The sequence below is a fragment of the Stylophora pistillata genome, chromosome 1, assembly GCF_964205215.1.
Source record: "Stylophora pistillata chromosome 1, jaStyPist1.2, whole genome shotgun sequence".
In the NCBI taxonomy this organism is placed as follows: Eukaryota; Metazoa; Cnidaria; class Anthozoa; order Scleractinia; family Pocilloporidae; genus Stylophora; species Stylophora pistillata.
The window spans coordinates 40,069,264-40,086,536 of NC_142519.1; the positions used below are offsets into that span (position 1 = coordinate 40,069,264).

At 38.7% G+C, this 17,273-nt stretch overlaps 1 protein-coding gene and 1 long non-coding RNA gene across 2 annotated transcripts in view; both read left to right on the plus strand.

The window, feature by feature from the left end:
* LOC148742493 (uncharacterized) overlaps positions 1-17,273 on the plus strand; it is a 307,714-nt gene that overhangs the window by 38,023 nt on the left and 252,418 nt on the right. The gene's annotated exons all lie outside the window — the stretch shown is intronic.
* Positions 1-17,273, plus strand: part of LOC111334734 (uncharacterized) — a 178,721-nt gene that overhangs the window by 13,752 nt on the left and 147,696 nt on the right. Inside the window, exon 7 of the mRNA XM_088747592.1 lies at positions 9,689-9,772. Coding sequence (XP_088603718.1) covers positions 9,689-9,772 — 84 coding nt within the window. The remainder of the gene's footprint in view (positions 1-9,688; positions 9,773-17,273) is intronic.

The following is a 17,273-nucleotide window of genomic DNA, read 5'->3' on the forward strand; positions in this document are numbered from 1 at the left end:
AATTTGAAAACCGGCTCAGTACTGCATCAATAAAATATTTCAATTGAACAAGTCCTGTATTTGGGTGATTCCAAAATGGATGTAATAAAGTGGTAATTGAACCTCGTGTCGTACAATTTTGGTTTGAAATCATGCATATGATTTCAGCCCTAATAATATACATGAAGAAATTTCTCAGTTCTGATTGGTTAAGATGAATGCAGTTTTCAGTTAATTCAGTGCAGAAGAAAGTTAATTCAGTGCAGTAGAGGGCTAATTCAGTGCAAAGAAAGAAACAAACCAGACATTCTGATTGGTCAGAGTGATTGGTCAAGGTCAATGTCAAGGTCAAGGTCAATGTCAAGGTCAATGTCACTTGCAGGGTTTGAGTAGATTAGTTTTTTGCACGTGACGCGCGCTACCTCGTATTTTTTCATGTATATTATTAATACATAATCACATAATTCTCTCGTGCAATTTGGAATAAATAAGCACTTGTAAATTTTTTCAAAGACCACAAACTGCACTCGCCCTACGGGCTCAATTTTGTTAGTCTCTGAAAAAACTTACTCGTGCTTATTTATTCCAAATTGCACTCGAGATCATGTGATTACCTTTACAAATTGCACTCCACTTAGTTCAATTACCATTATTTATTAGCGGTGTTGTTGCTCAGTGCAGACAAACGTTCATCAGCGCTGTTACAACGGTTGTGTTCAAGATTTATCAGCTGTATTCAAGAAATGTCTTAAAGCGTTGTTCAAACACATGCCATCTCACCGATTTCTCTCAAACTTTCACAGTTTAGGAGAGTCACTAAGTTATTAAAAAATCCCGAGTAGTTCAGGCTCCTGGCCTATCCCTGGCGCATTAGAGTCCACCCCCCATCAAATCCCTGTGGTAAAATGCTAAATTTAGCTTTTGTAGTCGTCCTGAGTGCACCCGTCTATCGCGTCCAATTCTGGTTGAAACAAAATTTTCGGCATTTTTACACATAGAAGTCATATGATAAAATTCTTTTTGACTGAGATTGGGCGGGACAGACGGGAAATATTTGGCACTCGGTCATGGCGCGAGGATGTCACACGTGACCTCAAGCCAAAATTTTCCCGTCCGGCTTCACCACGCAGTTAATAAGTACAAATTTTTTTCTGTTGGAACTCATTGAGAAACGTATTTTGGAAGCTGTCCCAGTTAAAAGAAACACTTCCTCCTTGCCCGGCAAGCGTACACTGTGAGATAATGTGCGCCACATTGTACTCTTTCCAAGCTCTCAGCCCACCAGACTTAAAAGCCACTGACCATAAATATCGAGAAACGTCGACAGGTACAAAATTTCCTAGAACCTTTTTCAAAAATCATCAAAAGGTTCTATCGCACTTTGTTTTCTTCGATAAATCGACAAGTTCAAAATACGCCTACATGGTTGTTGCCCCCCTCCTTTATATAATGAAAAATTATCCAACTTCAGCAGCCTCGTACACCCCAACGCGATGAAACACCGCTTTCAAATTTTGTGTGATAGCAGATGGTCCTTTTTTTCGCAGAGGTAATATAAAGATGAACTTCGATGGCCTATAAAGGGGTTTGCCATATATATTTACAGATCAAATTATACATCATCTTAAAGCTTTATCCGTGTAGTCGAATTCCTCTGATTCTCTATCTTGGCCCCAAAGCGTCCAGGTTGAAAAGAGGTCGCGCTATAATGACAAAAATCAGATCTTAAGAAAGCTTCGGAGGGAAGTAGGATAACTGGATTTTAAAGCAACAAGCGTACAGGATGGATGTCACGGCAAGCCAAGTTTGCGTACATTTATTAGAGGTGAACGCAGCTTCTCGTCTAGGAAAAGATAGACATGTGCGACCTCAGCGATTTCCAAACCAGCTCACATGAAGCGATTCATAAAAGGCGGAAACGACTTAAACAATGCCAACTCAAGACTCTTTCTAAAATATGAAGAAACACTGTATAGCTGGCATCCAAGCCTTGAAAACCTTTTCATTGACCATGAGAGCTTAATAAAAGCGTACAATATGGGCAAGGGCAAGTTTCTTTTGCTGGGAGAACGTCAGAAATATGGTTCTGCAGAACAATGTTGCCCATTGGAGATATTTACAATTGCAAAAACCCTGTTTTCTATTTCTTTTTTCGAATAGTTGGTTACCTAGTACATTTAACTGCTCCAAATTGGCAGAAATTATATCCTGATATATCAAATTATTCCAACTTTAAGGGATCGTTTTCTAAAGGTTCAAAAGTCATTGGACAAAATGCGATTAAAATCCATCGCATTTTGTTAGTGTGAGAGAGATTCGTTGAAAGTGCATTTTTCGAGCTAAATTTAGGGATTTGATGTGGGAACTCTTTTTTAGCTTGTGGATTAAATAATTCGAAAACTAACCCGGTGACCCCGTGTTTTTTTTCAGTGATTGCATTTGGTACTTGAAAAGGAAAATACACAAAGATTTTAAAAAATTCTACAGAGCGAAGTTTCAGAAAATCTAGAAAAAAGGCAATTTTCACACATCGCAAATTTCCTTCCGTAGAACTTTCTACTTTTTCTTCTGATGATTCCTTTCGACGTTATTATCATATTGGAACAATAAAAAAAAGGGGTCACCGGACTTGTTTTCATGCAATAGCTTTCGAGAGTCTAGAAATTTCCGCGCGCGTTCTCGTGCAATTAAAAATCTGGATTTTATAAGATCGACATTTGCTCATGATCTGTTATAGCTACCGCTGACAATTTAGGCTGGAACGATTTTAACAAAAGATGATCTAAAAATTTGTCCTCCAATTCTTTCAAGTTGTGTTTCCGTCGAATTTTAGTCAAACAATGCATCTGATTAAGGTATTCGCCCTCTTAAAAAATTGTACCACTGCTCAGAAAACCAGATGTTGGCCAACTGATTGAGGGATTTTATTTTACATCAGGATCTCCAAGGTAGAGAAAAGACAAACTAATTTAATATTCATTAATGCGAATTTGAGGTAAAAGGAAACGTTCATAGTATCTTGAAAAAGTATGATATGCTTTCAAAATATAGGAAAACATTAATTTAGGCAGCAGAGTTCACGCTTCGTTCTGGTGCCATATTGATTGCAAGGACCTGTCCAACAAACAAAATCTGCCCAGTTGAAAATAGAAAACAAGACGGTTAAAAACTATTGATGGGGTAAATGTGAAGGCAAGATAGCACATAAATTTATGGCGATCGCAAGAGACGATTAATCGTAGTTAACCATTTCAAATCGGTGAACAGCTTCAGATGTTTAAATAATGGACCATACGGGGGTCAAAGAATAGCCCTAAAGTTTATTTAACAAGCTGTTTACCACTTCTGTACATGTCAATTTGATAATTCCAGCCAATTCATCGAAATCCACGCCTCGCGGTTTTCAAATTGTTGCTGCTACTTGCATGTGCAGATTTTATCAACCTCAGAAAAGACAGGATAAACAATACAATTTGGCCTCAGGTTCATTGAAAATTAGTAAGGCCTAGTTAAATTTCAGTGGTGGAGATGAAGATACTTTCGATGAAGTTAAAAATAGCAGCCTATAATTAATGTCGTATCAAGATTTTGCAAATTTTCTACTTTGTTATGCATTATGAAGAAGTCATAGCAGAGTTTCTTTTTAACCGAATTATGATTCATATCAATTACGACGGACTAACTCGACATTATTCTTTAACATAACGTTTTTTAAAAGAACACGGGGAACTTATCTGCCGTCGCCGCTTCGAACGCCTTAAATCTTACAAAAATATGTGAACCAATCAGTGGGCTGAGGCGAGCTATGATTTCTTTCCATTACTCTGCTTGTAAAAGTTTTTCCGATTGCAGCGTTCAAACGACTCAAATCGATAGTACATGTCTGCGCTGGAGCTTTCTGTTAATGATTTACAATAGAAAAACTGACCGAATCAGCTGTTGTGATTTGATAATTTTGGAACGAAGCAAGAAGCCATATCTTATCAGTGTCAGCCACTGTTCCATCCATTCCGTAACTCTAGTTCCTTCATCTGCAGATTTGAAAGAAAGGGTTTGTTTTGAGCTTTTCCCTCTCTTTCATCTCGGTTTGACTTTTTGAACAGACAAATATCAAAACAGATTTTTTCTTTGAGCGATGTTCATGTGTTAGGTGTCAAAATTTATCCTGCTTTGGCCCTTCAAAACTCCTACCCCTTTTCTACGAAAGTACGGCCTGATTGTAAACAACACAAAATCTTGTTTATAATTAGCTGCTTTGTTTAGTTAAGCTGTGGTACCGTCGCACTGGATTAAATGGCATGTAAGTTTGGGAGGACACTCCGGACGCTCGGTAGCAAGTGCCGGGATCAACACAAATATAAGCAACAAAATTCATTCAATCCAGCGAATTTGACATTATTTGAAGAAAAAATGTGAATGATCCTTTTGACCTTGTACGATTGTGTTTCGGAGTTCTGCTCCTCCTCTGGTGGATGGCATTCATACATGCGTAAGGCACCCCTTGACCCAGATGATACTGGGACAGGTTGTGAGGATTATAAGAAGGATAAAGCCTAATAATAATAACAATAATATTAATAATGATAATCATGATAAATTGATGACTCGCAAATTACATGAAATTTTCAAATCTGCGTAACAATTTAGAGTTGAAATTCTAGTACAATCAACCAAAACTGTGAAGAGATGGGAATAAGAATACGAAGTCACCTCAAAGACTGCAATACAATTAAAAGAAAAATTTGTTCTACGATAAAACGCCCTGATAAAAACACCCGTCTGAAAAAGGTGAGATTTCGATGGTATTTGCACTCTCTATATTAGTGGGATCTTGGGACAGAACAGTAGAAATTGTTCAGCTAGGGTAGCTTTAGACTGAAGACAGGTATTACTAAGAAGGACTTCTGAGTTTCATTTTTCGGTAGAAGGGGGCCGAAAAATTATAATTTAAAGAGTCGTGAAAGTGTTTGGAGCTGTTTCAAACTTGACTCTGTTTCTTATCGGTAGCCGATGTAATTAAAAAATAAGTGAGGTTTTGTGGCACAAATTTTGTTCTCTGAAATTCAGTTTAGACCAAGCATTCTTTACCCGCTGCAATTTAGTTATAACACAAACTGGTGATAAATACAGAAGACTACTGCAGTAGCCTATTCAGCATATTTACGGATTGTAGTCAACGAACCAATGAGGGCCAGAGTTGACAGTTGTGAGAGATATTTTTTGAATGTGGTGAATATAACGTTGTAGACGTCACGGAAAAGCTGCTTATATTTGCGATGTCTGTTGGCATAGACAGTCTGGAATTAAGTTTAATTTCTAGCGCTAGCACAGGTTTGATGGTCGAGTCACCAACATAACTACTGACAGTTCTACACTGTTCGCAGTCGTTGTGGTGTCCCAATAATGAGGATTTCGGTCTCGCCTTCGTTCAGTTTGAGCCTATCGTTCATTTATCTAACTTCCCAGTTATTGTGGTGTCCCAATAATGATTGTTTCGGTCTCGCCTTAGTTCAGTTTCAGCTTATCGTTCAGTTATACAACTTACCAGTTGTTGTGGTGTCCCAATAATGAGGAGGTTCGGTCTTGCCTTCGTTCAGTTTGAGTTTGTCGTTCAATATGGATGGAAGAGTGAAAAACCAGTAAATATATACCAAACATTAGACAGAGACAACATCCACCAGCGGTCATCTATATATGAGTGACCCTAACTGCCTGGTAAGATCCTTTACAGCCTCTTGCTTCACAAAGCGCAAATAAGGGTTAACAGTAGCTAAACATTTTTTCCATCATATTGTACATGTTAACATTATTTTTTAACATCAGTAGAAATGCACTGCACATTATCTTGCGCAGTTGTGTAAGAGTTCATAAGGTGTAAGATGTGTGACTAGAGAGATTAACGGACAGCTCAATAATGATGATTTTTCTTAAAGGTTATAAATACCCGAGTTTTATCAAGCTTAGGCAATAAAGGTCATCAAACACAATTCGATCTATTTTTAAGAGATAACCAGATGGTGAGGGACTATTAAGATTATTTAAGCAGACTGATTGTATTACATGAGTTTGTCTCAGGAGCAGTAACTTGAACATTGATAAAAATCTTAATGTTATGAGGAAAAATTCAAATTACACAAATATTTACTGTGTCACAATCATTACTGCCTGTGAGACACTTTAAATCAGTGAACCAAAATTAAGCTATTTTCAAACAGAGTGCTTCGTTGTTAGCCTTAGATTTTGACAAAAAGTACCTCAGGGGTGGGAGTTAAAAGGAAAGCACCACCTTTACCAGTTCGCTCCAAAAAAGTAAAAAACTCGTTTGTAAAGCTGTTGAAGTTTTTGGGCTAGCGCGAAGTTTGAAAGTGGGGCGAGATAACTGCTTCTTAACTAAAAATTGCTGCTCAAGAAAGCACTAAATTGCGTAAAACTCTCTAGATTAAGAGTTCGGTAAAGTAGCGGCTTTGCATCACTCATGCATTAGTCGTGCACAATTAACACGACTATTAATTTGCATGTGAAAATTTCATGTTCGTCGCAAAAATATCAATAGATTCGACATGAAAAAAATTCATTCTGTGTAGGGAAATGATTCAAAATATTTGGGGTAAAACTTGTTTTTCGTTAGGGGTGTAATCGTTTTACGTTAGGGGGAGAGCTCGCAAAGGTGGTAGAGGGCGAATTTGCAATGTGGCCGTGAATAAACCATGACCACTTTCCTGCACTTTACTTAGTTTGATGCACGTGCAGAATGTCTCAAAGCCTTCAAACTAGCAAAATGTTCAAGTTATTTCAGGCAGATAGCTATTTGCGTTTTCCTTGTTGTCAACATTTCGGACGTCGCTTGGGAGGCAGCAACTAATCCTTAACCGCCTGAGATTTTGTCGCTACACTAAACTACAGGCCGAAAAGTTCTAGAACACTTTGGAGCGCACAGAAGTATTTCGGGGGCTATCACGAAATAACAGAGTTTTTTAAATACAACGAACATGCTTCGTAAATTTTTCGACAGCGCACAAGAAGTCGAATCGAAGATAGCCTTCTAAGCTATTTTTGGAGCATTTCAGAAAATCAACATAGTTTAGAAGCAGAATATTGCCTGAAACCTGGCTCAATGCAACCGCAGAGGAAACATAGGTAAAGGAAGGCGTTTGGGAAGCAAAGTTTATCGTTACCCGTGAGGGAACAGTATCTTATTAATCTCACTGTATAAAGTACAATATGCCAACTGAAATACATAGATCAAGTCTAGTATTACTCATAAACAGTAATTAAACTTCTTTTCTTCATGATGAACTAGTGGATCGTAACTTACATAATTATACTAAAAAAGTTGACTTTATATGATGGTGTCCCCAGACGGTGGTACATGCTTCGTTTAGCAAACTGGCGTTGCCTTTTGATGACAGATTTATTTGATTACAAAACAATAATTCCGCTCATTGTTTTAAGTGTTAGCTTATTATATTTTAAACCAGTTTTTCAGAAGAATTGAAAAGAGAGAGAGGTCGTTTTTACAGTCTGTTCAAAACTCCGCTTACCTGAATCGGCTAACCTGTAAAGACAGTCCCGTTTTAATGACCCACCACAGAAGTAAGTTTCCCATCGCCTTTTCTGAATTTTGCTACGAGATTAAGACTTGATTTACATTAGTCTGACTTCGAATTATAAAATGTATTTCTTTAGATCGAAAAATTATTGAAGCTTGGATAGATATTATACGGTTTGTGGTGGTCGTATGAGCTGACCAGTTCCGAGTAAGCTAGGAAACAGTGTGTAAATGCATTCAATATCGACGCAACTTTAATCTCCCTATCTCAAGTAGAGTATGCCAACTGAAATACACAGATCAAGTCTATTACTATTAATCATAAACAGTCTTAACAAAACTACTTTTCTTCACGATGAACTCAACTAGTGCTTGGTAATTTGCATTACTAAAAAAGTTGGGTTTTGATGATAATGCTCCCAAACAGTGGTGTGCAACTGCACTCGTTATCGACACAACTTTAAAGACCTCCACTACAACGTGCCTGGTGAATCCTGTAAGACAACCACAGTGCTGATGAACGCTTGAGTTTTAACCATAAAAACGATACTGAAGAACGGGTTATGTTTCAAAACAATGTTACAACACCGTTTTAGGAAATCCTTTAAAAGAAAAAGAAAAACCTTCAGAAGTGCATCCCCTGTAAGACCGCTCGAAGACAACAGCTTATAAACCGCTCAGCTACGGTTGAATGCAAGGGCTTCAACAGTGATGATGAGGGCCTAAAGATAAGCGCTATAAAAGCGCTGATGAACGCTCGAAGACAATCACTGGCAAACAGTTGATAAATAGTCTAAGAAGACAACCGGCCTATAACGCCGACGATGAAAGCTTAACGTCATTTGCCACAAAACGCTTAAAATCGCTTGAAAGCAACCACTACTGAAAACACTGCCCAGGACCGCATGAAGGCAACCACTACTTAAGAAATAATAAAAAAAAACAACAACAACCAATAACAACAACAACAAAAAACCAGTACTTTAGACGTTTAAATAATGGACCGTACAGGGGTCAAAAGATAGCGCTTAGAGTTTATGTTACTATATCAATAAGTTAGTTCTTTAAATTTGATAATTCCAGCTTATTAAACGAAATCCGTGCCCCATGGTTTTAAAATTATTACTTCTACTCAGATGTGCAGATGTTATCAATCTCAGAAAAGACTAAATAAACCGCGATGCTGTTGGGACTCAGGATCATTGGAAATTAATAAACAATATATATCAGGAGTTTGTGAATAGTTTACTTTGTCATCATTATGCGGATGTTATAGTCGTGGAGTTTTGCTTTATCTGAATTACAATTTATAGTAATCACTACGGATTAACATTATTCTTTAACATGATATTTTTTTGAAAGGAGCCGTTGTGCGGAGTATTTGCCGTCGCTTGAAACACCTGAATTTTCTCTAAAATACGTGAACCGATCAACACGGTGTAACAACGTTTCTTTCAAACTCTTGGTGAACGTTTTTGTTGATTGCCGCGAGCGAATGATTTAAATCGACAGAGTATGTTTGTACTAAACCTTTCTGTCGAGGTTTTACAAAAAAAAAAAAAAATAGTGAATCATCTGTTTTGATACAAAGCAAGAAACCATCTTTTCCACAATGTCAGCTACTGTTCCATCGGTCACCCAACTCTAGTTCCTTTATCAGCACAATTAAACTGTATATTTTAAGGATTTCCCTGAGTTTTAGTAGCTTGTCTTATTTATTTTAACAGACAAACTATCGGCATTTAAGAACCCCCCTCCCCTGTTCGGCGAAGGGTCTGGAATCGTCTTTTTATACTGCTTTTCAATCGAATTTCAAAGACAGGTTATTTAAACAGAGTTTAGCCGTCGTTCAGCAAAGATGCGTTCTAAGCCATCTTTATGTTTGCCGAAGTTTTTATTTGAACATTAATATTTGTAAACAATGTCAAGAGGGTCGAAAGCAAATCGTGAAAGGATATTAAGCGTCTTATAGATATTCTCCGAGGCTCGATAATCAATCACTCACTGATTTGAATTTTAGGGACATGAAAAAGCCGGGTTCTCTGAGCTTAAGGCGGTTACAGGGACTTTCAAGATATAGGAATATGTACTCTTCCTACAAAGCATCCGTTTCCTCAACATCTCTAAGAATGCGCTTTTTTGTTGACTTGTTGACTATAGGGACCTGTCCAACAACAAGTTACAGGGTCTACCACCAAGTGTATTTGCGGGCATTCACGTTTCCCCCTATGCAAGGATAACACTGTGAGTTCTTTTATCATTTGTCTAGACTCGAAGTTATTTATCACATCTTGATGTGATCCTATCAGAAGAAAAACACATGAACGAGAGTTAACAAAGGTTCACTCTTGAATAGTTGACAGTTAAGATAAAACTTGTGCTGGTGGTTCAAATGATAATTTAGTGAATATATGATGTGTGTTTTTATTGAGAGTTCTGAAGGAAATTAAAGCAGCTTGGAAGTTAAGGGGAAATGTGGCCAAAAATGGAACATTTTCAAAATATGGTGGCAACAGCCGAAAAATCGATTCAGCTCATATTCTCAAGTTAGGTAGGCCTCATGGTGAAACAAAGCAATGCATACTTCGTTTGGCTGAATATCGATTTATTTTCGAGAAAATCGTCAAAAGTTTGAAGCTAAATTTCAGACGAATCTCGGAGCGTCGCGCCACGAATTGAAAACACTCGGACCGATAAAAACTACCAAATCTTGAAAAACAACATCAAAACATAATTTGACAGCAATTTGAGCAATTCTTGATCATTTACTTACACAACGTAACTGGATTTATCCGACCTTCTTCTAACAAGATTAAAAATAGGTCAAAAGTAACCTATTATTTATTTATGTGCTATACAAAACAATCGACTGAAAATCTGGCTTTTGGAAGGCGAAGTTTGGTTCTTTTCGATCTCCAAAGGAGTTTTTGGGGAAATGACTCAGTGCGATTTAATCAAATTTTAAAGTTGGATAAAATGAACTGATTTGACGATGCCGTCAGTTATTCGAAAATGTACACATTCACATGCAAACTCGATTGTTTTGCATTTTACATCCAATCTACAGCTTATTTAATATAATATCATCTTACCGTCCATATTGCAGTACCACAAAAGGGGATTACAGTCCTGAAATTGTTGCATTGCTCCCATAATAGCGTTATAACTTGGCAGGATAGTCAACACCTCCTGATAATGATTGTTTACAAAGCGGATCTCAAGGTTTCTCTCTTTCCATTTCGTTGAAAGGAGGCTGTAATTACTTCACGTAAGAAGTCTTTGTTTAAATATGTCTTTAACTAAACCGCGAACCAAATGCTGGCGAAATGTTGCTAGTTCAGAAACATGTTTCTCGTGTGCGGAATAACGCTAATTAATTCAAAATTAGGGTCCACAGAAATCGACAACTCCGCAAAAATACAAAGAGGTGCAGAGTTCCTTCTGATATATCAAACCACGCTCAATAATATATCGCCATATGATGCATTGATTGGCTTTGGATGACTTTGGACTTCTATAAGAAGTAGTCAGTCACTTCTTAAATTTATTATCTTAGAAGGAAGGATTTAAGGAGATAGGCAAAACGTCGGCTCGTTTACTTTCCTTTTTCTGGTTAAATCTAGATGTCAATCTTTTCCCGATGGGCGTGAACATTCTGGTCTGACCAGACAACAGACTTATGTTAAATTTTTCATCCCGCATCAGCCACCGGCTCTATCATATTTCGCCATATATTGCATTGATGGCTTTGGACCCGACCATATTTGAGGGGGATAGATCACTACTTGGCTACCTTCTTGGACAAGAATACTAAATAACTAACTAGTTGAGTTGATTTTTCAAAGCCGGCCGCTGTTTCCAAAATGCAAGTATTTGATGTAGGTATACCGACTCGCACTCGAGTCTGCTGTGCCAGCTGGTGCAATGATAACTCGAGGCGTTTCTTGAGTTCCGAGATACACAGAAATGGTTTTATTTCTAGATGTGAGCTTTTTTTGGACCGCTGCCGGGAAAAGGTGGGTGTAAAAAAGTTGAACGTGCTACCTGGGTCGTAGTCTTACTACCGGCACGAGTAACTTAACAAGGCACAGTAGCCTCTGGAGAAGAAGTAGTATAAATATAAACTGTTGAACGTTGGCTTTTACAAACATTTCAGCGAAAATTGTGGCTTTCTAGGTTTGACCCTTATAAAACTTCCTTTAAATAACAAATATTCAAACACTACACTTTTCTGTGTCAAACATCTGCAGTGATGTATGATGGGCTCTGCCCTTTGCAGATCTTTTTTTTGTCCTAAAATGAGCTTTATCCCCTGAAGTACCATGAAACATTCAATTATGATACATTAAATTATGATCGGAGTTCGATAATTGTTTGCTTCTGTTTCGTATATGTAACACACGACCTTTTTTCCTGTAGCCACGTGCTTCATAGTCCAATGTTTTATTTGTGCGTTTTATTTCAGACCTCATTTTGAATTAATTAGCGTTATTCTGCACGAGAGAAAGATGTTTCTGAACTAGCAACATTCCGCTTACGTTTGGTTTACGGTTCGGTTGTAGACTTATAATTAAACAAGGATCTCTTACGTGAAGTATTTCAACGAAATGGGAATAGAAAAACCCCGAGATGCGCTCTGTAAAAAGTCATTATCAGGATGTGTTCACTATCTGCCAAGTTCTATTGCTATTGAGGGAGCAATGCAACAATTTTAGGACTGCAATCCCCTTTTGTGATACAGAGATATGGATGGTTAGATGATGTTATGTTAAATAAGCTGTAGATTGGATGTAAAATGCGAAACAATTGAGTTTGTGTGTGAATGTGAACATTTTCGAACAACTGACGGCAACGACAAATCAGCTCATTTTATCCAACTTTAAAATTTGATTAAATCGCACTGAATCATTTCCCCAAAAACTCCTTTGGAGATCGAAAAGAACCACACTTCACCTTCCAAAAGCCAGATTTTCAGTCGATTATTTTGTATAGCACATAGTTAAATAACGGGTTACTTTTGACCTATTTTTAATCTTGTTAGAAGAACGTCGATTAAATTAAGTTAGATTGTGTAAATAAACAATCAAGAATTGCTCAAATTGCTGTCAGCATATGTATTCATGTTGTTTTTCAAGATTTGGTAGTTTTTATCGGTTTGAGTGTTTTCAATTCGTGGCGCGACGCTCCGAGATTCGTCTGAAATTTAGAGCTTCAAAAGCGGCATTTGGTCGAACTTCAGTTATTATCGATTTTCTCGAAAATAAATCGATATTCAGCCAAACGAAGTATGCAGTGCTTTGTTTCACCACGAGGCCTACCTAACTTGAGAATATGAGCCGAATCGATTTCTTGGCTGCTGCCACCAAATGTTTGACCTTTGGTAACATTCGCTCTTAACACATCTAAATAAGTAGAATGAACAGTTATTTGGCTAAACTGGAAATTTGGACACGTGCAATTGCTTTGTTTCTTTTACAACTCAGTATTTCATATTGTAATTCAGGAATGATCTTCCGTGTCGGTTCCCTGTCCTGATCAGAATAAGACAAAAGCTCTACACGAGGAGCTCGGCCCGCTAGTGTCAGAGACTTCGCATTGTGCCTTAGTTTCAGCGGTACTTTAGCGATTCTTTCCAATTGTTCATCAGTGGTCTTGTAGTGGATGTGTTCCAGCTTTTATTAGCGGTGTTGTTGCTGCTGTTGACAAACGTTCCGCAGCGCTGTTACAACGGTTGCGTTCAAGGTTTATCAGCTCAAGAAGATGTGAGATAGAATAAATATATGATCGAGGTTCATATATTTTGAACTGCGGTATTAGATACGTATGATGCATGATCCTCGTAGTAGATAGCGCTATTTATGCAATAGCGAAAATCAGACCTGAAAAAAATCAGGCCTGTACGGGACTCGAACCACTGACCTCTGCGATACTAGTGCAGCGCTCTACCAATTGAGCTAACAAGCCAACTGGGAGCAGGCCGTTAAGTTGGTTCGTAATAAACCCGTGAAAGTGATAAATACTTGATAAGCAGGGATTTGCTAAAGCAAAGGCATAGAAAAAACCAGGAAAGATTTATTACTCGACGTTTCGGGGTCATCGTGACTCCATTATCAAGAGACTAGTTTAAAAACATGCAAATAAGGAAAGGTACAAGAATAGCATAAATTAGACTGAACGGCTTAAATAAACACCTTGGCGCGGATGGAATCCGTTTGCACGTTCAGTGTTGGCTTACGCATGCGAATATGCAACATTTCATTAACAAGGCAATCAAATTTGCCGTTACATTTCGTGATGACGTTGAATTGCTCGATCAAGCGTTCAGGCATTTCACTATTGTGCTGGAGGTGGTAGTGTTTGTAGATAGAAGATGATTTCCTTGTGTGCCCTTCTACGCGCTCGTGTAAGTGACCACGAGTATAGCCCACATACCCTGCATCACACAGGTTACATTTAAATTCATAAACGACACATTGTTGGTTAACAATAGGGGGCTTAATTTCGTGTTGCTTAAGTTGTTGATCGAGCTTAGGGCTAACGAACACTGGTTGGACAGTCACGCTTAACTTCGAGCTTAGACTGTTCAGTTGTTGTTTAACATGATTAGCTGACGACTGGTCCTTGAAGGGTAACACTAATCTCACAGTCTCCGATGGTACGTCTGGTGATGGACAGGGTTCTGCAGATGAAATCCTTCTCTCAACGAACCGCTTGATTGTAGTTTCAACCAGTGGCTTTGGGTATTTCAAGTTATGAAAAACCCCTCTAAGGCGGTCACATTCCTCGGAGAAGAAAGACCAGTTAGAAGATAATCGATAAGCGCGATCCACCATGGTGTTAACTAGGCTGCGCTTGTACTTAATGTCAACATGACTCTGGAAATGCAGAAGGAGACCCGTGTTGCCTGATAGGGTGACCGCTGGCCAGTTTCTAGACACCCTTAACTCTACCCATCCCTCCCTCCAGTTTACCATGGAAGTCGAACGGAAAGGATCCCTTCCCTTTCTAGGAACTGAACTGCTTAACCGTGCACCAAAGATTGAGAGTAAGGTCTACATCAAAAGAACCAACACGGGTCTCCTTCTGCATTTCCAGAGTCATGTTGACATTAAGTACAAGCGCAGCCTAGTTAACACCATGGTGGATCGCGCTTATCGATTATCTTCTAACTGGTCTTTCTTCTCCGAGGAATGTGACCGCCTTAGAGGGGTTTTTCATAACTTGAAATACCCAAAGCCACTGGTTGAAACTACAATCAAGCGGTTCGTTGAGAGAAGGATTTCATCTGCAGAACCCTGTCCATCACCAGACGTACCATCGGAGACTGTGAGATTAGTGTTACCCTTCAAGGACCAGTCGTCAGCTAATCATGTTAAACAACAACTGAACAGTCTAAGCTCGAAGTTAAGCGTGACTGTCCAACCAGTGTTCGTTAGCCCTAAGCTCGATCAACAACTTAAGCAACACGAAATTAAGCCCCCTATTGTTAACCAACAATGTGTCGTTTATGAATTTAAATGTAACCTGTGTGATGCAGGGTATGTGGGCTATACTCGTGGTCACTTACACGAGCGCGTAGAAGGGCACACAAGGAAATCATCTTCTATCTACAAACACTACCACCTCCAGCACAATAGTGAAATGCCTGAACGCTTGATCGAGCAATTCAACGTCATCACGAAATGTAACGGCAAATTTGATTGCCTTGTTAATGAAATGTTGCATATTCGCATGCGTAAGCCAACACTGAACGTGCAAACGGATTCCATCCGCGCCAAGGTGTTTATTTAAGCCGTTCAGTCTAATTTATGCTATTCTTGTACCTTTCCTTATTTGCATGTTTTTAAACTAGTCTCTTGATAATGGAGTCACGATGACCCCGAAAAGTGATAAATGAGATAGAATAAATATATGATGGAAGTTCATATATTTTGAACTGTGGTATTAGATACGTATGATGCACCGTACAGGCCTGTTTTTTTTTTTTTTTTTTCAGGTCTGATTTTCGCTATTGCATAAATAGCGCTATCTACTGCGAGGATCGTGCATCATACGTATCAAGAAGATGTCTTAAAGCGTTCATCAGACACATGCCAGCTCACCGATTTCTCTCAAACTTTCGCAGTTTAGGAGGGTCACTAAGTTATTGCAGAATCCCGAGTAGTCCAGGCTCCTCGCTTATCCCTGGCGCATTAGAGTCCCCCCCCCTCCCCTCAACCAAATCCCTGAGGTAAAATGCTAAATTGAGCTTTTGTAGTCGTCCTGAGTGCACCGTCTATCGCGTCCAATTCTGGTCGAAACAAAATTTTCGGAATTTTGACACATAAAGGTCATATGATAAAATGTTTTTTGACTGAGTTTGGGCGGAACAGACGGGAATATATTTGGCACTCGGTCATGGCGCGAGGATGTCACACGTGACCTCAAGCCAAAATTTTCACGTCCGGCCTTACCACTCAGTTAATAAGTACAAATTTTTTTCTGTTGGAACTCATTGAGAACCGTATTTTGGAAGCTATCCCAGTTAAAAGAAACACTTCCCCCTTGCCCGGCAAGCGTACACTGTGAGATAATGTGCACCACATTGTACGCTTTCCAAGCTCTCAGTCCACCAGACTTAAAAGCAACTGACCATAAATATCGAGAAACCGTCGACAGGTACAAAATTTCGTAGAACCTTTTTCAAAAATCATCAAAAGGCTCTATCGCGCTTTGTTTTCTTCGATGAATCGACAAGTTCAAAATACGCCTACATGGTTGCTGCCCCCCCCCCCCCGTTATATAATGAAAAAATTATCCAGCTTCAGTAACCTCGTACACCCCAACGCGATGAAATACCGCTTTCAAATTTTGAGTGACAGCAGATGGTCCTTTTTTTCGCAGAGGTAATATAAAGATCAACTTCGATGGCCTATAAAGGGGTTTGCCATATATATTTACAGATCAAATTATACATCATCTTAAGGCTTTATCCTTGTAGTCGAATTCCTCTGATTCTCTATCTTGGCCCCAAAGCGTCCAGGATGAAAAGAGTTCGCGCTATTATGACAAAAATCAGATCTTAAGAAAGCTTCGGGGGGTAAATAGGATAACTGGATTTTAAAGCAACAAGCGTACAGGATGGATGTTACGGCATGCCAAGTCTGCGTACATTTATCAGAGGTGATCGCAGCTTCTCGTCTAGGAAAAGATAGACATGTGCGACCTCAGCGATTTCCAAACCAGCAAGGATTCTTGCCACACTTATAAGTCACATGAAGCGATTCATAAAAGGTGGAAACGACTTAAACAATGCCACAGAGACTTCAACTGAAAAGTACGGAGGGAGGGGTGGGTGGGGGCTGGCGAAAGGATGCTACAAACTCAAGACTCTTTCTAAAATATGAAGAAACACTGTATAGCTGGCATCCAGGCCTTGAAAACCTTTCCACTGAGCCTGAGAGCTTAAAAAAAGCGTACAATATGGGCAAGGGCAAGTTTCTTTTACTAGGACAACTTTAGAAATATGGTTCTGCACAACATACAATGTTGCCAATTGGAGATATTTAAAATTGCAAATACCCTATTTTCTGATTTTTTTTCGAATAGTTGGTTACCCAGTACATTTAAGTGCTCCAAATTGGTAGAAATGATATCCTGATATATCAAATTATTCCAACTTTAAGAGATCGTTTTCTAAAGGTTAAAAAAACCATTAGACAAAATGCGATTAAAATCCATCGCATTTTGTTAGTGTGAGATAGAT